Source organism: Cyprinus carpio, chromosome A17 (assembly GCF_018340385.1).
Source record: "Cyprinus carpio isolate SPL01 chromosome A17, ASM1834038v1, whole genome shotgun sequence".
Classification (NCBI taxonomy): domain Eukaryota; kingdom Metazoa; phylum Chordata; class Actinopteri; order Cypriniformes; family Cyprinidae; genus Cyprinus; species Cyprinus carpio.
The window spans coordinates 9,438,949-9,459,221 of NC_056588.1; the positions used below are offsets into that span (position 1 = coordinate 9,438,949).

Sequence of the window (20,273 nt, forward strand, 5' to 3'; positions counted from 1 at the left end):
AAGAAAATCAACAGGATGGAATTACAGAGTAAGTCATTACTGAGTGGGGACTGACAGTGAGAGTATCAAATAAAATGTAATGTTTAATCATCTTTTGAAATTTTTATATCACACTGATTTCTGTAATTTTATCAAACATTACAGAATTGCAACACAAACAAATTAAAACCACAAAACATCAAGTTAAACTCTATTGCAAATACTTGCATCTATTTGTGCTGTTGTTTTCCCATTAAAATAATGTCCTTTCCTGAAGGATTACATCAGAACATGGCTTTTGTTTTTTAAAATAAAGGAATATTACAAAAGCCTAACTGGATGGAAAGTGATATTTAGAGCATTGGGGAATCTCTTAAAACGAGTGCTAACTAAAATAATATTCCAAAGAAACATTATTTGATTTGACAACTTTAACAATTGTATCCTACATACAGTATAACACCTAGAGACATGGCAAAAAGACAACATCTCAAATCCCAAATCAAAATATGGAAATTATTTATAGTTCACTCCTATATTCGCTTATATTAGGATACCGTGTTAAGATAACTTAATATTAAAAGTCTGGTTTGCTCTGCACAGTCTGTAGATCCTGTACCCTCACAGTGACATACAGGAACTACGTTAAATGTTCAACCATCGCGACGAAGTCGGAATCATTTCAGCGGCGCACCGTCTGGTTGAACTTTCACCCCTGCGGTTTCTTTTGTTTTGATGTCGCGGAGCATTATTTTCACCCACCGAACTCGGGGTTTTACTCTCGGCTAACAAATGACACAGTCCTAAATGATACGCATAATATGTTTCAAATACGTCGAGCCAACTGTCGGTCAAACGTAAAGCTCGTTTAAAATCTATTTTTTAAATCGCGAATGGACTTTAGCTGCCCAGCATCACCATGCAGCTTTTTCCAGTCAGATTTTTCTAATATCTCGTTAAAGAACGGGTCGTCAGTCAGAACATCCGAACAACCGAGTGTGGTTTAATATTTTCTGACGCCCTTGAGAAGGTAACTGTTGTTAACCGCTGTTTTAATGATAGCGCAATGTTTGGGAATGTTTAGAAACCTCACGTTCACTCGCTGTCTTAGCAACGCTTGTTACCTTGTCAACTGGATAACAACCAGACTAATACAACTGATTAGTGTTACAACCGTCACAAGTTCTACGGTACCCTTTGGTCTGTGGATGCATGTTATTGTAGAAGAATAGACTTAAGAATTGCTTGTAAAGTTTTATTTTGCTGCTGTTTGATGCTACAGGCATTTTATTATGTATGTTGTCTTTCAGTTGCTTTTATGTGATCTTCTGTTTGGATCTTATTTACAGCCTGTTTGGTCACGTTTAAGACAGCAGAGGACGTCGGTGTAGATCTTTCAATGGGCGAGGAGAAGCCAGAACCACTAGATTTTGTGAAGGACTTTCAGGAGTACCTGAGTCAGCAGACCCAACATGTCAACATGATATCAGGTTCTGTCATCGGAGTGAAAGACAGTGATGATCTCCAAGGAGGTATTGCTTAGAGAACCTTCCTGCGTGTTGTTTTAGACTTGTTTAAAAATCTACAAAATGTGTCTGAATGCATTTATGCTTTTTATGATTTAGTAGTAAAGCAATTTTTTTTATTTATATATCTGGTCTCTATCTCCAATCAGATTTTTTTTCCTATTTGCTCAAAATCAAAATGAAAATCAAATGAAAACTAGAACTAGCTAGAATGGGTAACAGTGTTGCAGATTCTAAATGTCTAAATTCTAAAAATCTGACATAGTTTATTTATTTGTTATTTTTATGTAATTATGTCTTTTAAACATGCTGTGGGGATCCTGCTATGTGTGCTTTAGTGAGCTAATCAAAAATAAATAGATAATTAATTGTTTTTTAATAGATATTAATTTAACAGAATCATTAGATTTGTCAAAATTATAATATTGTATGTTTTGAGTTGAGAAGTTGAGGACTATATGTTTAATAATAATTTTTGATTGACTAATAAATTCTTTTTACACAATAGTTAAACGTATATTAGTTTTCACAATATGGGATTTATACTTCTAATGTTTAAAAAAAAAGTACCATATTAATGAAAAGTGCCTGCTGATTCAAGTGTGCTGAATGCAAAACTAGTAGAACAACGTCATATATTGAGGTGTCCTATATCTTAAAGGTGCACTAAGCAATTTTTGCCAAATTATGTTGATATTTGAAAGCACCAAAACAAACACGACCATACCCCAACAGGACCTCGCCTCTATTTTGATAACTCTGCCCCACACGTACGTACACAACCCTGGCAGCGACGATGGCTGAATCCGCTATGCCTGCCGGCCTCAGCATATTCAAGCAAAAGCCAACACAGGTTAGTTATGTGAAAAAGCTAAATCAACGTAACCAAAGTCCTTTTAAGACAAGTCATGTCACTCTGCGGCAATCTGTGAAACACCTCTCGGGCGTGCAAGTGCAGCTCCTATCTCTTTGAATGGGGAAACATCAAATTCTCCAAAACTGTTCACTAAGCTTACGATCAAATTTCATATTTGAAACCGCCAAAGAAATCTGATAACAGCTGTGTCATAAATGTTGTTACTTTTGCTCAAATAGTGTTATAAAAAGCTTATTATTCAGGCTAGATCAGCCAGTGCGCATGTGCAGTCTTAAGCGCACGTCTCAAAGCGCTGACTGTTTCTATAGCAACCGGGACTCCTTCTGACATTACCGATTAGCAATTGGCTCTTTCATTCAGAAGGCGGGGCTTCCTGCAATTGAGCGGCCATATTGAGCGTTGCATTTTTCCCCATTCAAAACTATACGAGTGACATGTCTTGGGTATTCTATAGTCTTTGACATAACTCACCTATCAAGAAGAATTCCCCTATCGCTTCAATATTTACGCGGGTCCTACCTCTTGCTCTTCTTTTTAATGTTTTGTTCCTCCAAAAAAATTTTTTATTTATTTTTTTATCTGCTATCTCTAGTCGATCTGCTAATATCCGTCCTGTGCTCTCACTGAGTGCTCTCTTCTCCCTATCATTACTAGACATGCCCTTTACTGTTGATTGGAAGCAAGTGCATTTTGGGACTTGGTCCGACACTGTGTTCAAAAGCTTTTTTTAAATATTGCTTAGTGCACCTTTAATATTAGTTATTTTCTGTTTATTTATTTATTTGTTTTTACCTTACAGAACTTGGTCAAAATGGCCAGGAGCACCCTGCAGTGGACATGTCCTTAGAAGATAGTTCAGGGATGTTGGTGGATGGCTTTGAGAGAACATATGATGGTAAACTGAAGTGCCGCTATTGCAACTATGCCACCAGAGGCACTGCACGGCTGATTGAACACATTCGCATCCACACAGGTAAGACTGAAATGGATCTTAAATCTTATTTATACTCTTTGTTCTTTTCTTCAGCTTACCAAGATCATAAGATGTTCTCCATCTCCTCCTCCAGGTGAAAAACCCCATAGATGTCACCTGTGTCCTTTTGCCTCAGCGTACGAACGCCACCTGGAGGCACACATGCGTTCTCACACAGGTGAGAAGCCTTACAAGTGTGAGCTCTGCTCCTTCCGCTGCAGCGATCGCAGTAACCTTTCTCATCACCGGCGTCGAAGACACAAACTCCTCCCCATGAAGGGGGCACGCTCCGCTCTCTCTCACCGAAAGATGCTCAGTGTTTTACAGAAGAGAGGAAACTCACTTGGTTATGGCCGCCGGCTGCTCATCAACCTCAGCCCGCCATCCATGGTGTTGCAAAAGCCCAGCTCAGAGCAGCACCACTTGGGTGACTTCTCTCATGATCTCCCTCCTCACGCCCACCTCCATCAGGAGGCCTATAATGGTCTAGGAAGGGATGCACAAGTTAGTGGAGTAATTGGAAGTGGCTCCAGGGAGGAGCAAGACATGGCATTGGACAACCCGCTGAACCAGCTTTCGACTTTGGCCGGTCAGCTTGCGAGCATACCACCGGAGGCCCAAGGTGCACCGGTGTCTCCCGGAGCAGAATCTCTACCAGACGAAAAACCCACATTCCTCGTCCAACAGCCGGTGATGGCACCTGCTGCCGTCTCTGTCAGCGCGGCTCAAGCTTCTTCTCCCATCACCTCCGAGCCCAGACCGGCTGCGCACAGCGGCTGTAGTCCAGGAGTTGGACCCTGCAGCGAAAGAACCAGCACTCCCAGTGGTACCAACAGCCAGCCAGGGACGCCCACCCCAGTACAGGACCCCCAGATGCTCCACCACTGTCCCCACTGTCACATATATTTCCCCGACAACATCCTTTACACCATCCACATGGGTTGCCATGGTTACGAGAACCCTTTCCAGTGTAACATATGCGGACACAGGTGCAGAAACAGCTACGATTTTGCCTGTCACTTTGCAAGAGGCCAGCACAAATAAGGACACATGGGTATTGATGTCCTCTTCTTTGCCCTCTTTTACATAATAATAAAATTATGTTATCTGGAACATTCCAAAGACAAAATCCCTGCTTTGTAATTATTGTATTTGAACTGTTATCAGTATGTTTTGCTGAAGCAAATAGTATAGAATACCCAAGACGTGTCACTCGTATAATATTGAATAATATTGAATGGGGAAAAATGCAACACTCAATATGGAAGCTTTATCGAAGGAAGCCCCGCCTTCTGAGTAAAAGAGCCAATCGCTAATTGGTAAAGTCATCGCATCACTGCAGCTGCCTTTAGAAGTCCCGGTTGCTATAGAAACAGTCAGCATTTTGAGACGTGAGTTTAGGATTGCACATGCGCATTGGCATGAAAAATAAAGTTTTTTTTAACACTATTGGAGCATAAGAAGCAACATTTATGAGAAGATTTCATTGGTAATTTCAAATATGAAATTTAATCATACGCTTAGCGAACAGTTTTGGAGAATTTAAAGTTTCCCCATTCAAATACATAGGAGCTGCACTTTCATGCCCGAGAGGCATTTCAAAGATGGCCGCTAAGTGACATGACTTGCCCTAAAGGGACTTTGGCTGAAGTCAGTAATCCACATTGAGAGTGTACATTTTTTGGTCTTTAAAAAGGTTAGAAATTTTGATGCTAATGGTGTCCTCACATCAAAAACTATCATCCCAGATTATTCCAGTTCGAGATCTTGAGAATTTCATCAAATGTTCAGATTTTGCCTCAGCTCTTTTGTAAAAGTGCCAGAGTTCAGTAATTAGTGCCTACAGTTATTTTCTGAAAGTTGAACCTTAAAATTTTTTATTATTTTTATTTTTCACATTTCAAATTCAGTGACATGAGTGATAGTAAATGTAATGGCTATTCTTACACGTTGGATTTAAATGTAGTATAATTACATTGCCATATTTAATTTTTAATTTTTATTTTTTAATTAAAAAAAAAAAAGTCAACAAGATTGTGATTAAAGATGAAAATTTATAGCACAGGTAAGTTGATTGTTTAGCAGTGAGAAATAGTGCCCTGTAGGATTGTTGTCCAAATTTACTGTAGTAGCCTGAGGTCTTCTCTTTACTCGGCACCATCGAACACATGGCTGTATACACTGGTTTTGTAAAGCAGTGTTGATGATTGTTTTGGGCAGTGTGAGCACACTGTTCTCTCTCTTTCATTCTTTCTTCCTCATCGCTACCACCAGTGCCATGTTGTAGATGTTATTTGTAATATTTTTGGAAGCGTCTGTGGTGCTACTATTTAAACATTTCATATGCCTGTCTGCATAATGAACTAAATTATCAGATAAGTATTGTATAACATGTTTTGGTGGATTTGATGTTGAATGTCAATAAACCTGACTCATGCGATGTGTACTGAAATGTTACGCTTGTCCTGTCAGTTAATTCTCAACAGAAAAGCTTATCTATAGGTTATACCTATAAGGTATAAAGCAGCCACTTCTTTTATTATACACAAAATAATGAATTTAATCAAATTATTTTCTAATGCAAAATGTTTTGTGTTGATTTATAGTAACATATTAACAAAACATTCTTTTGACAGGCAGAAGTTTGCATTATTTTTAAGTGACTTGCTTGGTTCAATAAAAGCAAAATAAAAATGTATACTGTATTTCACTGTTATAGACAAGGGAATCAATGTGCTTCAACAAAGAAGTGCATTTGAAGAAGGATTGCTTTAATGAATTGATGAAAAATACATAATTAGGAAAGATAATATGAACTGATTACTGATAAAGATCAGAAATAAAGAAGCTGATGATCAAATCAGTCTGCTGACTTCGTCTTCACATGTTGTTTGTGAAAGGATGTCACTGTCCTAGGCTCCTGCACAGCAGGGACAAAGAGTCATAGTTATATGTAGAATACTAATAATTCAGACTTGAACAGCTAGAGATGGCAAAGTAAATTATACCAATATGTACCAAACCATGCATTTAATAACATTAAAATATTATATGCAAAGTGTAGATATTAATACATTTTATAAAACGGTTAGGTCCGGTCTAGTTCTTGATGCTGATTGGCCATGCTAATCTTCTCTGTATCGATCCAGTTTTTTAGTATATGTGCCGCCGTGGCATATATTTATAGGTATACATACAGGTCCTTCTCAAAAAATTAGCATATTGTGAAAAAGTTCATTATTTTCCATAATGTAATGATAAAAATTAAACTTTCATATATTTTAGATTCATTGCACACCAACTGAAATATTTCAGGTCTTTTATTGTTTTAATACTGATGATTTTGGCATACAGCTCATGAAAAACCCCAAATTCCTATCTCAAAAAATTAGCATATTTCATCCGACCAAAAAAAGAAAAGTGTTTTTTAATAAAAAAAAAAGTCAACCTTCAAATAATTATGTTCAGTTATGCACCTCAATACTTGGTCGGGAATCCTTTTGCAGAAATGACTGCTTCAATGCGGCGTGGCATGGAGGCAATCAGCCTGTGGCACTGCTGAGGTGTTATGGAGGCCCAGGATGCTTCGATAGCGCCTTAAGCTCATCCAGAGTGTTGGATCTTGCGTCTCTCAACTTTCTCTTTACAATATCCCACAGATTCTCTATGGGGTTCAGGTCAGGAGAGTTGGCAGGCCAATTGAGCACAGTAATACCATGGTCAGTAAACCATTTACCAGTGGTTTTGGCACTGTGAGCAGGTGCCAGGTCATGCTGTAAAACGAAATCTCCATCTCCATAAAGCTTTTCAGCAGATGGAAGCATGAAGTGCTCCAAAATCTCCTGATAGCTAGCTGCATTGACCCTGCCCTTTATAAAACACAGTGGACCAACACCAGCAGCTGACATGGCACCCCAGACCATCACTGACTGTGGGTACTTGACACTGACTTCAGGCATTTTGGCATTTCCTCCTTCTCCCCAGTCTTCCTCCAGACTCTGGCACCTTGATTTCCGAATGACATGCAAAATTTGCTTTCATCCGCAAACGAAAAAAGTACTTTGGACCACTGAGCAACAGTCCAGTGCTGCTTCTCTGTAGCCCAGGTCAGGCGCTGTTCTGCCGCTGTTTCTGGTTCAAAAGCACACGCCTGTGCACGTTGTGGCTCTGGATGTTTTTCTACTCCAGACTCAGTCCACTGCTTCCGCAGGTCCCCCAAGGTCTGGAATCGGTCCTGTCTCCACAATCTTCCTCAGGGTCCGGTCACCGCTCTTCTCGTTGTGCAGCGGTTTTTTTGCCACAACTTTTTCCTTCCCACAGACTTCCCACTGAGGTGCCTTGATACAGCACTCTGGGGAACAGCCTATTCGTTCAGAAATTTCTTTCTGTGTCTTACCCTCTCGCTTGAGGGTGTCAGGTCTGGGCAGGTCTTTACCCATGATTGCGGTTTTGAGTAATGAACAGGCTGGGAGTTTTTAAAAGCCTCAGGAATCGTTTGCAGGTGTTTAGAGTTAATTAGTTGATTCAGATGATTAGGTTAATAGCTCGTTTAGAGAACCTTTTCATGATATGCTAATTTTTTGAGATATTTGGGTTTTCATGAGCTGCATGCCAAATATCATCAGTTTTAAAACAATAAAAGACCTGAAATATTTCAGTTGGTGTGCAATGAATCTAAAATATATGAAAGTTTAATTTTTATCATTACATTATGGAAAATAATGAACTTTTTCACAATATGCTAATTTTTTGAGAAGGACCTGTATCTATGGCTATGACCGCCTCGATGAACACATTGGTGTATCACTGCACAACACCCTTAGCAACCACTCTTAGCAAAATAAACAATCCATTCTGTCAAAACAATGTATGTATTATGTATTTCACCAAAATAAATAAAATAAAATAAAAACAATAAAAAATAAAGTAAAATAAAATTAATGTATTTAGAAGTATGCTTGACCCCTGCTGACCTTATGTTTGTGTCATTCATTCATTTTGAGACCACGCCCTTCCCCCTCATGCCGATAGTTTCCAAAGTGAACATTGATTATTATTTAAACATTTTCTTTTTCAGGTATGGTACTGTATGCTCATGGAGTTATACTGTTTGTTGAAGCTTTTTACAGCTGAACTCGCTATGTCAGAAACTATTTTGGTGGAGGGATACAATTTACTTAATGTGTGCATCTCATTCAGCTCCCTAGCTCGTGAATCAGTCTGTGCGTTCCAAACGGGATATATCGCCCTGCAAAGGGCACTTCGGAATGAAAACAATCATGGCTGCCATATTGAAGGGTCGTTCCAAACCGAAGTCCTCAAAACTGGCCACTTCAAAGGGCACTTTCGGAATGAAGGATTTCGAAGGGTACAACTGATGGACACTTCAGGCTCCCATGATCCTTTGCACAGGGGTTGACAGCTTATAAAAACGAAGTTCTGGGTTTTTAGCTTGTTTGCTGTACACCTTGTCACACAGCGGTGTGGGCGAGGCCTAAATGCGCTCTGTCTCTATTGTAGAACGTCATTGCTGGAATTATTCAACAATAGGCAGGACCAATCTCCTTTTGATATATATTTTTTATTCTCTTTAAACACATTGTCCTTTTACATGTTCTTATAACATTTTATTCGAATATTCATTATAAATGTTAACTAGATGTGATCATTACCTGTCTAGCAATGTGTGTTTATGTTGAAATATACTAAAAAAAGGGTTTATCTTTTCAAATCTATCGCATACCATTATATTTATATGTTTCGCACTAATAAATGTGTCATAATTTCCGGTAAGGGAGCATAGTGAGCACCAATGCTCCCTGGTTTTTGCGGTGCATTGTGGGATTTTTAAGGGAGCGAACGTTCCAGTGCACTGGTTGGATTTTGCAATTGAGACATTGAGACTCCCTGATCAGTGCCCTGACTACTGAACTAGGGAGCTGATTGAGATGCACCCTATGACTTTTTATTATTTATGAATGTATTACTTTTATGATTTGATGTTAAAAAGTAACAAATAATACTTGTGTTTTTGGCTTTAGTATATGTGTTGTTTGGTAACTGCATTATAAAAGCAATAAGGTACTTGACGGGTGCTGTACATAGACTGTAAAAAAAAAAAAAAAAAAAAAAAAAAAAACATGTACATGGTGTCCGTGACGTCACCTGTAGGTTTCTAAAGAGCATTATTGAAACCTAAAGTGGGCGGAGCTGGCTGTCACCATCTTGCCAGTGCGTCACCATGCATCACTTCTGGATAATCGAAAATGGGCAAAGAGGCGGGATGTGGGTGGAGCTGGTTGCTGAAACCACACCCACCTAGCTTGATGGTGAGGACAGGAGTGGCAATCCACCTGTCACTCAAGTGGTCACGGTACGCCCTTAATTATGCAGAAATGTAAGGCTTAATATAATTTAAATGGATGAGTTATAAAAAAAAATAGCCCCCCCCTCACATTTGTCATGAAGGGAACAATTTGCTATATAGACCAAAATCACTTTTTGTACCAGGCTGTAAACAAGTTGAGCATTTTAACATGGCGTGGTCTATGATATTGACTCCCTTTTGGAGTCAGTCTCTAGGGCCCAGTAGATGAACTGCAGTTTAAGTCACTTCTGTGTTGGTTTGAAGAGAGAGACCGTAAGGTTGCCGCTTGGTGGTATTGTGACCTTTTGTAGCTCCACCCCTTTTCAGAGCTGCACTCCTTGTCTCCTATGTTCCTTTTTTATTTCCACAGCATGAGATTAAGGTCATACGAATTTATCAATGAACCTTTCATTTTAAAATATTCCTGGTCTACTGAAATTTATGACATCCGCTTCTAATATGACAATGCACGATAACTTTCCTTAACTTTACAATAAGTAAATCCAATTCACCAGCTAATACTCTTCAGTGGTGATGCCATAGAGCTACCGCAAAAAACAAAACAAAAAAAAAAAACAAGTTCAAAGACAAAATCTAAAGATGGCTCCACTTGTTTCTCTGACATATAAAATCTGTAGGGCATTATTAGGGCTTTGTTATGCACAACACAAATCATTATAATACAGCTTCTAGTACCTTATTGCTTAATTAAATATAATTTTTAATAAGAAGTTTTAGGATAAAGTTAAATTGATAACTGACCCAAAAATTCGAACTTTATTTACTCATGTTGTTTACCAGAATCTTCAAAATCCTCCTTTTGTGCTCCACAGAGAAAGTTAAAGTATATAGGTTTGGAAAAACATGCAGGTGAGTAAATCATTGCTTTAACTGTGAGACTCAGAAAGACCTCTGACCTTGGAGTTTGATTGGCCCCAGCGTCACAGTATTGGTGTGGTAGGTGCTGTCAAGCGATCTCTTGCGACGTAAGCGGCAACCTTGGCGGCAGCGAGAATTGTAGTCGTTACTGGGGCAGATGATCGCCTTACAATGCAGGTACACAAAGGCATGAGTCCGGAGGAACTTAAAAGCCCGGAAATGGATCTGAGCGTAGTAGTGCTGACCGTTGGTGTAGGAGTAATATGTGTTGTCAAGGGGACATCTACAGAAGATAAAAGAAGAGAAATACAACTTGGATACAGTTTGAACTACAGTCAAACTCAGACACTGAGTTGGTTTCACTATTAGTTACAATGAGTGCAAGAACATATTTAGACTGGGAGCAACAGAATTCTTACTAATGCTGTATAAGATCGCAATTGATTCCATTGTCACATATGATATGATGTAGTAGGGAGTCACATTTAAGAATGAAACGGTCTTACCCATTACGCAGCAGGTCATAGGAGTGATCTTTGAAGTCATTGGGATTTGGAGACGCTACACAGGTGTCCAGGAACAGATCCAGACTGTTGTCAAGCCTGTTTAGCTTGACCTGAACATAGAGAAGCTGGTTGAGGTTCACCTCATATGGTGAGTCATGAAAAACTAAAAATGTTAAATCACTTGAATAAGGCAATAAAACACATACAGAAAATTGTTTAACAGGTATTGTATGTTTGGTTCAATGGTATTTATATTTTGTGGTCAATAGTCTTTAGATTTGTGGGTAGAGAGTTTGTGCAAGATTCAGCATGTGGCATATGACACAAACAAAGTACTGTGGCGGAGACACTCTAACCGCATATTGCTTTGTGAGTAGCTCAGTTGCTTTCAAAACAGTTTTTCTGTTAACAAGCTACTATTTCCAGTGATTACCTGTGTAGAACTACGATCACTGCTTTTATCACATTTATATTACTTTACATTACATTTAGTCATTTAGCAGACGTTTTTATCCAAATACGACTTACAAATGAGGACAACAGAAGCAATCAAAACTATAAAAGAGCAACATGTACAGTAAGTGCAAATGACAAGTCTTGGTTAGCCTAATGCAGTGCACGTAGCAAGGTTTTATATATATATATATATATATAGATATATATATATATATATATATATATATATATATGTATATATATACACACACACACACACACTCACCGGCCACTTTATTAGGTACACCTATTTAATTGTTTGGTAACACAAATTGCTAATCAGCCAATCACAGCAACTCAATGCATTTAGGCATCTAGATGTGGTGAAGACGACTTGCTGAAGTTCAAACCGAGCATCAGAATGGAAGCAAGGAGATTTAAGTGACTTTGAACGTGGAATGGTTGTTGGTGCCAGACGGGCTGGTCAGAGTATTTAAAAAACTGCTGATCTACTGGTATTTTCATGCACAACCATCTCTAGGGTTTACAGAGAATGGTCCGAAAAAGAGAAAATATCCAGTGAGCGGCAGTTGTGTGGAAGAAAATGCCTTGTTGTTGTCAGAGGTCAGAGGAGAAGGGGCAGACTGGTCAGAGATGATAGAAAGGCAACAGTAACTCAAATAACCACTCGTTACAACCAAGGTATGCAGAATACCATCTCTGAATGCACAACACGTCAAACCCTGAAGCAGATGGGCTACAGCAGCAGAAGACCAAACCGGGTGCCGCTCCTGTCAGCTAAGAACAGGAAACAGAGGCTACAATTTGCACAGGCTCACCAAAATTGGACAATAGAAGATTGGAAAAACGTTGCCTGGTCTGACGAGTCTCGTTTTCTGCTGCGACATTCAGATGGTTGAGTCAGAATTTGGCGTAAAGAACATGAAAGCTTGGATCCATCCTGCCTTGTCTCAATGGTTCAGGCTGGTGGTGGTGGTGTAATGGTGTGGGGTATATTTTCTTGGCACACTTTGGGCCCATTAGTACAAATTGAGCATCATTTAAATGCCACAGCCTACCTGAGTATTGTTGCTGACCATGTCCATCCCTTTATGACTACAGTGTACCCATCTTCTGATGGCTACTTCCAGCAGGATAATGCACCATGTCACAATGCTCAAATCATCTCAGACTGGTTTCTTGAACATGACAATGAGTTCACTTTACTCAAATGGCCTCCACAGTCACCAGATCTCAATTCAATAGAGCACCTTTGGGATGTGGTGGAACGGGAGATTCGAATCATGGATGTGCAGCCGACAAATCTGCAGCAACTTTGTGATGCTATCATGTCAATATGGACCAAAATCTCTGAGGAATGTTTCCAACACCTTGTTGAATCTATGTCATAAAGAATTAATGCAGTTCTAAGGCAAATGTTGGTCCAACCTGGTACTAGCAAGGTGTACCTAATAAAGTGGCCAGTGTGTGTGTGTGTGTGTATGTGTGTGTGTGTGTGTGTGTGTTATATATATTATTATATATATATATATATGTGTGTATATATATATATAATAATATATATATATATATATATATACTAAGCGGCAATCTCCCATTCTCTCTCGTGAGGCCAACAAGGAAGTGACTTAAACTGTTAAACTGTAATTCGTCAACTGGCCGCTAGAGACTGGCTGCAAAAGGGAGCCAATCCCATAAAATGCCTATAAAATGCCCAACTTTACAGCAGAAAAAAAAAACGTTTACAGCCTGGTTCAAAAAATGAGTATGGTCTATATAGTTAATTTTGCCCTTCATGACAATTGTGAGTGGGGTGAATTTTTTTAAACTCATCCATTTAAATTATATTAAGCCTTAAAGTTCTGCATAATTAAGGGCGTGGCCACTTGAGAGACAGGTGGATTGCTGCTGCTGTCACCACCGTTGCACTAGGTGGGCGTGGTTTCAGCAACAAGCTCCCGCCTCTTTGCCCATTTTCAATTATCAGGGAGAGACGAGTGGTGACGTGCTGCCAAGATGGCGACGGCCGCCTCCACCCACTTTGAGCCTCAAAAACGCTCTTCAGGAAGCCTACGGGTGACGTCACGGAAACTACGTCCATGTTTTTATACAGTCTATGATATATACACACACACACACACATAGAAAAACAAGTAAATAAAATAGAAAAAATAGAAAGATAGTCTTTTTTATAAAAAAGAAGATAAATAGATAAAGTAGAATTAAAATAGAATTTAGAGGGTCAAATAAAGATGGAACAGACGTGTTTTTATTGGTTTCTTGAAGATGGCTTAGGACTCAGCTGCTCGGATTGAGTTGGGTAGGCCATTCCACCAGGAGGGAATAGTTAATGAAAAAGTCTGTGAAAGTGATTTTGTGCCTCTTTGAGATGGCACAATAATGCGTCACTCACTTGCAGAACGCAAGCTTTGGGCACACAACTGAAGTAATGAATTTAGGTAAAGGGGTGCAGAGCCAGTGGTGGTTTTGCAGGCAAACATTAATGCCTTGAATTGTATACTTTTGGCTCTCTTGTATATAGCTCTAGCAAATCAGTTCAGTTATTGTTGTCCTATATGTTTGGAAAGTTTGACTCATTGTAGTGCATCGGTTTGTACTAAATAGACCTCTCTGTCGTATTTATCTTTGGAAGGTTTTATTCATCCTGGTGAATTAATTTGTTTAGACACTTCTTGTAAATGTAATTATGTAAATGTATAATAAATATTATGTGAGACAAATAATAATAGCCCTAGTAGTAATAATATTAACCTAACATAGGTTATGTTAGGTTGGTAGTGCCATTTTTAATGTTTGGCAGGAATGAAAATGAGGCTGTGAGGGATAGATGTACAGTGTGACAAAACAAAAAAAAAATGTTTTTTTTATGTCTTTATGTCTGATTCATTTCAGAGAGGACATGTACATTGAATGGAATACAAGTGAATATATTGATTTATTGAAGACACCAGTGACCAAGACAACTTTTTAGAAATGCTTTAATGAATTTCAAAAATACAATTTGTATTTAGAGTCATTTACTGGGTGGTTAATAAGGATTGATTAATAGTAATGATTAAGGTTATGATTAACAAGATGATTACTTCATATCTTTTAGACGTTTCAGATTCCTTCAGACGATGCCTGGAATGACAGTGAATGGGCAGTCATTAGAAAAGTCTCAATATTAACAACAATTCATTAGAAATGATACCTGCTATTGGCCTCTAACCTTTGAGTTTGATTGGCCCCAGCGTCACAGTATTTGTGTGATAGGTGCTGTCAAGGGATCTCTTGCGACGTAAGCGGCAACCTTGGCGGCAACGAGAGTTGTAATCGTTATCAGGGCAGATGATCACTTTACACTGCAGGTACACATGCGCGTGAGTCCGGAGGAACTTGAAAGCCCGGAAACTGAACTGAGCGTAGTAGTGCTGGCCGTTTGTGTAGGAATAATATGTGTTGTCAATGGGACATCTACAAAAGACAAAAGAAGAGAAATACAATTTGGATACAATGAGTGCAAGAACATAATTAGACTGGGGGCAACAAAATTTTTACTAATGCTGTTTTCAATCCCAGTTGATTCTTCTGTTACATTTGATGGTGGACGGAGTCACATTTAAGAATGAAAAGGTCTTACCCGTTACGCAGCAGGTCATAGGAGCGATCTTTGAAGTCATTGGGATTTGGAGACGCTACACAGGTGTCCAGGAACAGATCCAGACTGTTGTCAAGCCTGTTTAGCTTGACCTGAACATAGAGAAGCTGGTTGAGGTTCACCTCATATGGTGAGTCATAAATTTGTTGGTTGAAACTGCTGGAGGTGAAGAAAGCTATGCTGGCATTGAAGCGCCCGGTTCCTGTGATGTTGGCATTGATGATCTCCTTGGCCTTGTAGAATATCTGCACCATGGTGTCCGGCTCCATTCTGCAGCCTACGCGAAGTAGAAACTGTGACTGACGAGTGATTTCACCCGACTGAGACTGAGAGGCCCGCACATTGTTGGTGTAGGACACATAACCATTCATCATCTAAAGGAAAAGAGAGACAGAGAGTGGGTGATATTGTGTAGTGAGCATATATCTCAATGATTTAAACACTTGGGGATTAAAAGCTAACAATCAGCTACAAATTTTAATTTCTGGCACTGGAGCCATACTGGATCTGGCACATGTGTGGATCGTACCTCTTTGGCGGTTCCACATGTGTCAAGAGGGAATCTGAACATAACTTCAGTGCTGCTAATAGTGGGTCTGCAAAGATGGTCATCCACATAAAGGTCATTAGCACTCAACCCAAGTGAGTTCAGGTAAGACCTCTGAATGACAATGACCATGTTGTCCGAGGAACAATCCACACGACCTGCAGAGCAAAGAAGTTAATTCCCTCAATGTATTTTTGTGCATTTAAAGTATTTATTTAAATTCAGAAAAAAACAAAGGTGTCACATGTTTTAAAATGCTTGTGTATATTTGTATTTAAAACACATTAAATTTTATGAAGAAAAACCCATTATCATTATGATCAGAGGGATGGGATACATGTGACAGCTCTTCAGCATATAACTTGTCTATTTTTTCAGAGGGCATTACCTTGATCTGCAGTCAGAGAGCTTGTGAAAAGGGCCTTGAAACCATGGCTGACACCAGAGTAGTCGCTCCTGAAGACAACAGTCAAGTATCGTGAAGAAGAGTGAAACACCTGGTGTGTGGTGTCATTGAAACAGACCCTTCCTAGCTGTGGATAACCAGTGGAAGATCCGTCGTATACTGTGATGTAGTCACAGTTACAGCAGCGCTCCAATCTGAAAGAAACAGTCATAATGGTACCTGATCTAGAAAAGATGAACTTTTTAAACCACAGTAGAATTAGAGACATTTGTAATTGGTTACACCTGCAGGTTCTTAGTTATACTGCAAAAATAAAACTACAAAAAATCCTAAATAATCAAACTACTCCTAAAGTACATATAACATTTTAGTAATCATTTTAAGTTATATTAAATAATATATTTAAAAACTAAATTATAGTATTATGTTAATTTAATTAAATTCTATTATTTACATTGTGTTAATTGTATTAAGTATAACTATGATATTGTCATCAATATTTTTAGATAGTGAACATAGATTCCACCAGTCACCACTGATCTCTTACTTACTGCACATCAGCAAATGTCAGGAAGATCCTCTGTCCTTGCTGAGCAGCGAGATACCACACACAGTAAGCATTATCATGGTAATAGTTTGGGTAGTTTGGACTGGAAAACAGTCCAGAACCATACAGGTGTCCTCCACACTGAGGGTGAGGAACTGGAGATCACGAAGAAAGAAATGTGTAAAATTCCACAGTTACAAACAAGTGTCATCAGAATCAGATACAAATGTTGTGTGAATTTAGCCTCAGCACCTGTTGTTGGGTACGATGGGCAATACCCTGAATAAAGAGAAAGAGATAAAACTGGATGAGTATGAACCAGAAGAAACATGTTTAAGTCTTGTAATGATAATTTACAAAAAAAATTAAGCCCCCGGACACAGTATGCTTTCACTGTATGGAAAATGGTGAAAGTGTGAACATTAAATTACACATAATCCAGTACTGTTTATGTTATACTGGTTAAGGACTATTTTACCTGTTTTTGAGGAACTTACAGTGAAAGTCATAGCAACAGTTGCCATAGTACTGACAGTCGTAGTTGCATGAGCAGCTGCTGAAATTGTATCCACAGTTATACCTGCAGGAGGGATTTGCTATAGTAAAGAGAGGAACAGATTTTACTCAATGTCATTAACAGGTGTGTGATATATACATATACATATATACATATATATGTTATTGTGTTAAATACTGGTGTGTATGCTTAGCTAAAAACGGTCTCATTACTGCCTTTACAGAAATTGTTCTGATCCATTTCATACTATTAATCCCATCAATGTCACTTAAATTCAAATGAATGGCAGCAATACCTGTTGTTTCTGCCCAGGTTACTGGAGTTTCAGTTGTTGATGAGCAGTAGTCTGTGTAAACAGAAGAGATAAAACTGATGTGGGAAGAAAAGTAATGCCACAATTCTGCTTTGATTCAGCAAAATGCATTTCATGACAAGAAATTCAATGACCCATGTGCTCACTACATGTAAGATTTGTGTTTACAGTGTTTTATCTTAAAGTATCTGTCTGATCAATAGGAAATTAATAATTGAAATTAAAGCCATTTGTTTGAAAATTGACTCAGTTAAATATATTGACTATAGAAAAGATTTGTAATTGTGTGTATAGTATTTGATTTTAAAGTGTCTGTCTCATCAAGAGTAACTCACTGTCATAATCAGGGCAACAGTTGCCATAATAATGACAACTGTAGGTGCATGAGCAGCTGCCAATGTAGTATCCACAGTTATACCTGCAGGAGGGAGCTAATGGAGAGAGATATCATCAGTATGTGTGTGATGTTCACAATACTGAGTCATTTACTGATTAGTGTATACATTTTGTTAGAAGAGCAAATCTGGAATAATTTCTGCCTTTGTATATAACATTGTGTTTTTTAATGTTATTAGTGTCACTTAAACCACTTAAAATGTCACTTAAAAAACATATTAGCAATGAAGATTTTAATACATGTACAACTACCAAAGCCATCAATATGTGTGTGATTTCTGACTACAGGAACCTCAGCCTCCATCAAAATCCAGGAAACCAGAGAAAGGTTTGAATTTACAGACAGATAAGACAGTCGTAGGTGCACCTGTTGTAGCTGGCCAGTCAGTTGTTGTAGAGCAGGAGCCTATATAAAGGGAAGAAATAAAACTGCATTAAAAATTCTAGAATTCAGTTTAATTTCTGGAATCACAGAAGATAATATATGGAATACAATAGATATTTGCAACTATCTATATCTTGAAGTGTCTTGATCAACTCACTGTCGTAATCAGGGCAACAGTTGCCATAATAGTGACAGTCGTAGTTGCATGAGCAGCTGCCGAGGTCGTATCCACAGTTATACCTGCAGGAGGGTAAATCTAACAGAGAGAGAAACAAAGATATCAGCCTCTCTTTACACTCAGGAAACTAAAAAAAGGTCTTAATCTGACAGACAGAAAAAAAGATGAAGATGCACCTGTTGTATCTGGCCAATCAGTTGTCATTGAGCAGTAGCCTGTATAAAGGGAAGAGAAATCAATTTCAATTTTGGAAATGACCTATATGCTGAATACAAGACAGATTTGTGTATATAGCATTTGATTTTGAAGTGTTGGTTCTAGAGAAACTTACTGTCATAGTCATAGCAACAGTTTCCATAGTACTGACAAGAGTGTGTACATGAACAAGAGCCAAAGTCATATCCACAGTTATACCTGCATGAATATGCATCTAGAGAACAGAGAAAGAGATGTTAGCCATTATTATGAGTAAGAATTTAACAATTTTATCTCTGGCTCCAATTGCTGCTAATGGTTCTATTAACATTTTTTTCAGTACTTCTACATTATTTTATTTTTTAAAGACATGCAATTATATTGCCAAATGATAACATTAATTGCTTTAATGTGGCATACATGGAAATTTAGTATCAACCTTTCTTCCTGTATGTTCAACATACTATTTTTTTTTATTATTATTCATGCTGACTTTATGAACTGAGAAACTATATATTACTTGAGTGAAACATAATGTTCCAGCAAGCAGCTGTTTTCCATAAATTGGATAATTTTCGTAGTATAATTGGATAAATTTCACTGTAGTATGTATGTAGTATGTGATGACATAATAACTATATGCTGTTATAGTTTCGTGCAATGCTCTGACCAAATATTGCTTATAAGAGTACCTGGTTTTTATGTATAAAATATGACCCTGTAACACTATTCCATCCAACATATAGAAAGAAAAGATGACAGACAGATAGATGGACAGATATATAACCTACATGAAGGATCTCCCGTTGAGTACAGCCAGTCATCTATATAAAACAAAATAAATATATCATGTGAATTTAAGTTTCAACATCATATGAACATATGCACAAAACCCATGTCCCACAATACAAAAAGTTGAAGGATATTTACATGTTGTCCATGACCATGAACCAATGGTTTTTGCTGTAATATGACAAACAGACATGAGATTTAATGTAATGTAAAGCTTGACTTTCTGTATGTGCAGTATTAAATGGTTTTAAAACTATGTATATAAAATCAGCTCTTTGAACTGAGAAATTGTATATATATTTGAGTGAAACAAACACAGGATGTTCAAGCTAGTAGTTGTTTTCCATAAATTGTAGAAATTTAAAAGAATTTTCCATTAATAATAAATGATAATCTTACCCTGCAAGGCAGTTAGAAGCAGACAGAGAAGGATATTCAGAGCTTCCATCTTTCTCTTCTGATCAAGTTTGTCTTCAAACTTTCAGTCATCACTTATATAGTCAAAACCAGGCTAAGAAGGATTTCCTTATGACACATCAATGTCCTGGAGTCTGTACTGGGAAAAAGCTGTAGAGCTGCATAATTGTGGAAAAGACATAGCTGGATGTGTTTTACAACTACTTTTGTGTAAATTTATAGATATAGTTGTTGACACAGTTGTTTGAGACAGGCTAACGATCAGATTGCAGTGACGAAAGTATAGGTTTATTATACATTTGCACATAAAATCCATTTAATATGAACAGTACTGAAATCTCATTCATGTTTCCTGT

General features: G+C 38.1%; 2 protein-coding genes across 7 annotated transcripts; one reads left to right on the plus strand and one right to left on the minus strand.

The window, feature by feature from the left end:
- Positions 1–662: 662 nt before the first annotated feature.
- Positions 663–5,807, plus strand: LOC109107885 (zinc finger protein Pegasus). Of its 4 annotated transcripts, none has more exons than XM_019121048.2 (4): positions 663–1,009; positions 1,329–1,511; positions 3,182–3,355; positions 3,450–5,807. In XM_019121048.2, the coding sequence occupies exons 2-4, from the start codon at positions 1,379–1,381 to the stop codon at positions 4,397–4,399; spliced, it is 1,257 nt and encodes a 418-aa protein (XP_018976593.1). In that variant the 5' UTR covers positions 663–1,009; positions 1,329–1,378; the 3' UTR covers positions 4,400–5,807. The 4 variants fall into 4 exon arrangements, with proteins under 4 accessions (XP_018976593.1, XP_018976592.2, XP_042629869.1 ...); XM_019121047.2 differs by lacking the exon at positions 663–1,009 and adding an exon at positions 1,041–1,179; XM_042773935.1 differs by lacking the exon at positions 663–1,009 and adding an exon at positions 1,130–1,226.
- Positions 5,808–6,105: 298 nt separating this feature from the next.
- LOC122148148 (deleted in malignant brain tumors 1 protein-like) lies at positions 6,106–20,017 on the minus strand. 3 transcript variants are annotated; one of them, XM_042773933.1, is made up of 18 exons: positions 19,900–20,016; positions 19,639–19,671; positions 19,500–19,532; positions 18,845–18,943; positions 18,690–18,728; positions 18,493–18,591; positions 18,318–18,356; positions 17,890–17,985; positions 17,537–17,587; positions 17,222–17,320; positions 16,977–17,003; positions 16,729–16,879; positions 16,160–16,371; positions 15,754–15,929; positions 15,347–15,598; positions 11,108–11,247; positions 10,640–10,884; positions 6,106–6,275 (listed from the first exon to the last, which is right to left on the minus strand). In XM_042773933.1, the coding sequence occupies exons 1-18, from the start codon at positions 19,946–19,948 to the stop codon at positions 6,268–6,270; spliced, it is 1,848 nt and encodes a 615-aa protein (XP_042629867.1). In that variant the 5' UTR covers positions 19,949–20,016; the 3' UTR covers positions 6,106–6,267. The 3 variants fall into 3 exon arrangements, with proteins under 3 accessions (XP_042629867.1, XP_042629868.1, XP_042629866.1); XM_042773934.1 differs by lacking the exon at positions 11,108–11,247 and having other exon boundaries at positions 15,207–15,598; positions 19,900–20,017; XM_042773932.1 differs by lacking the exons at positions 6,106–6,275; positions 10,640–10,884; positions 11,108–11,247 and adding exons at positions 14,548–14,707; positions 14,796–15,040 and having other exon boundaries at positions 15,207–15,598.
- Between the last annotated feature and the right edge of the window lie 256 nt (positions 20,018–20,273).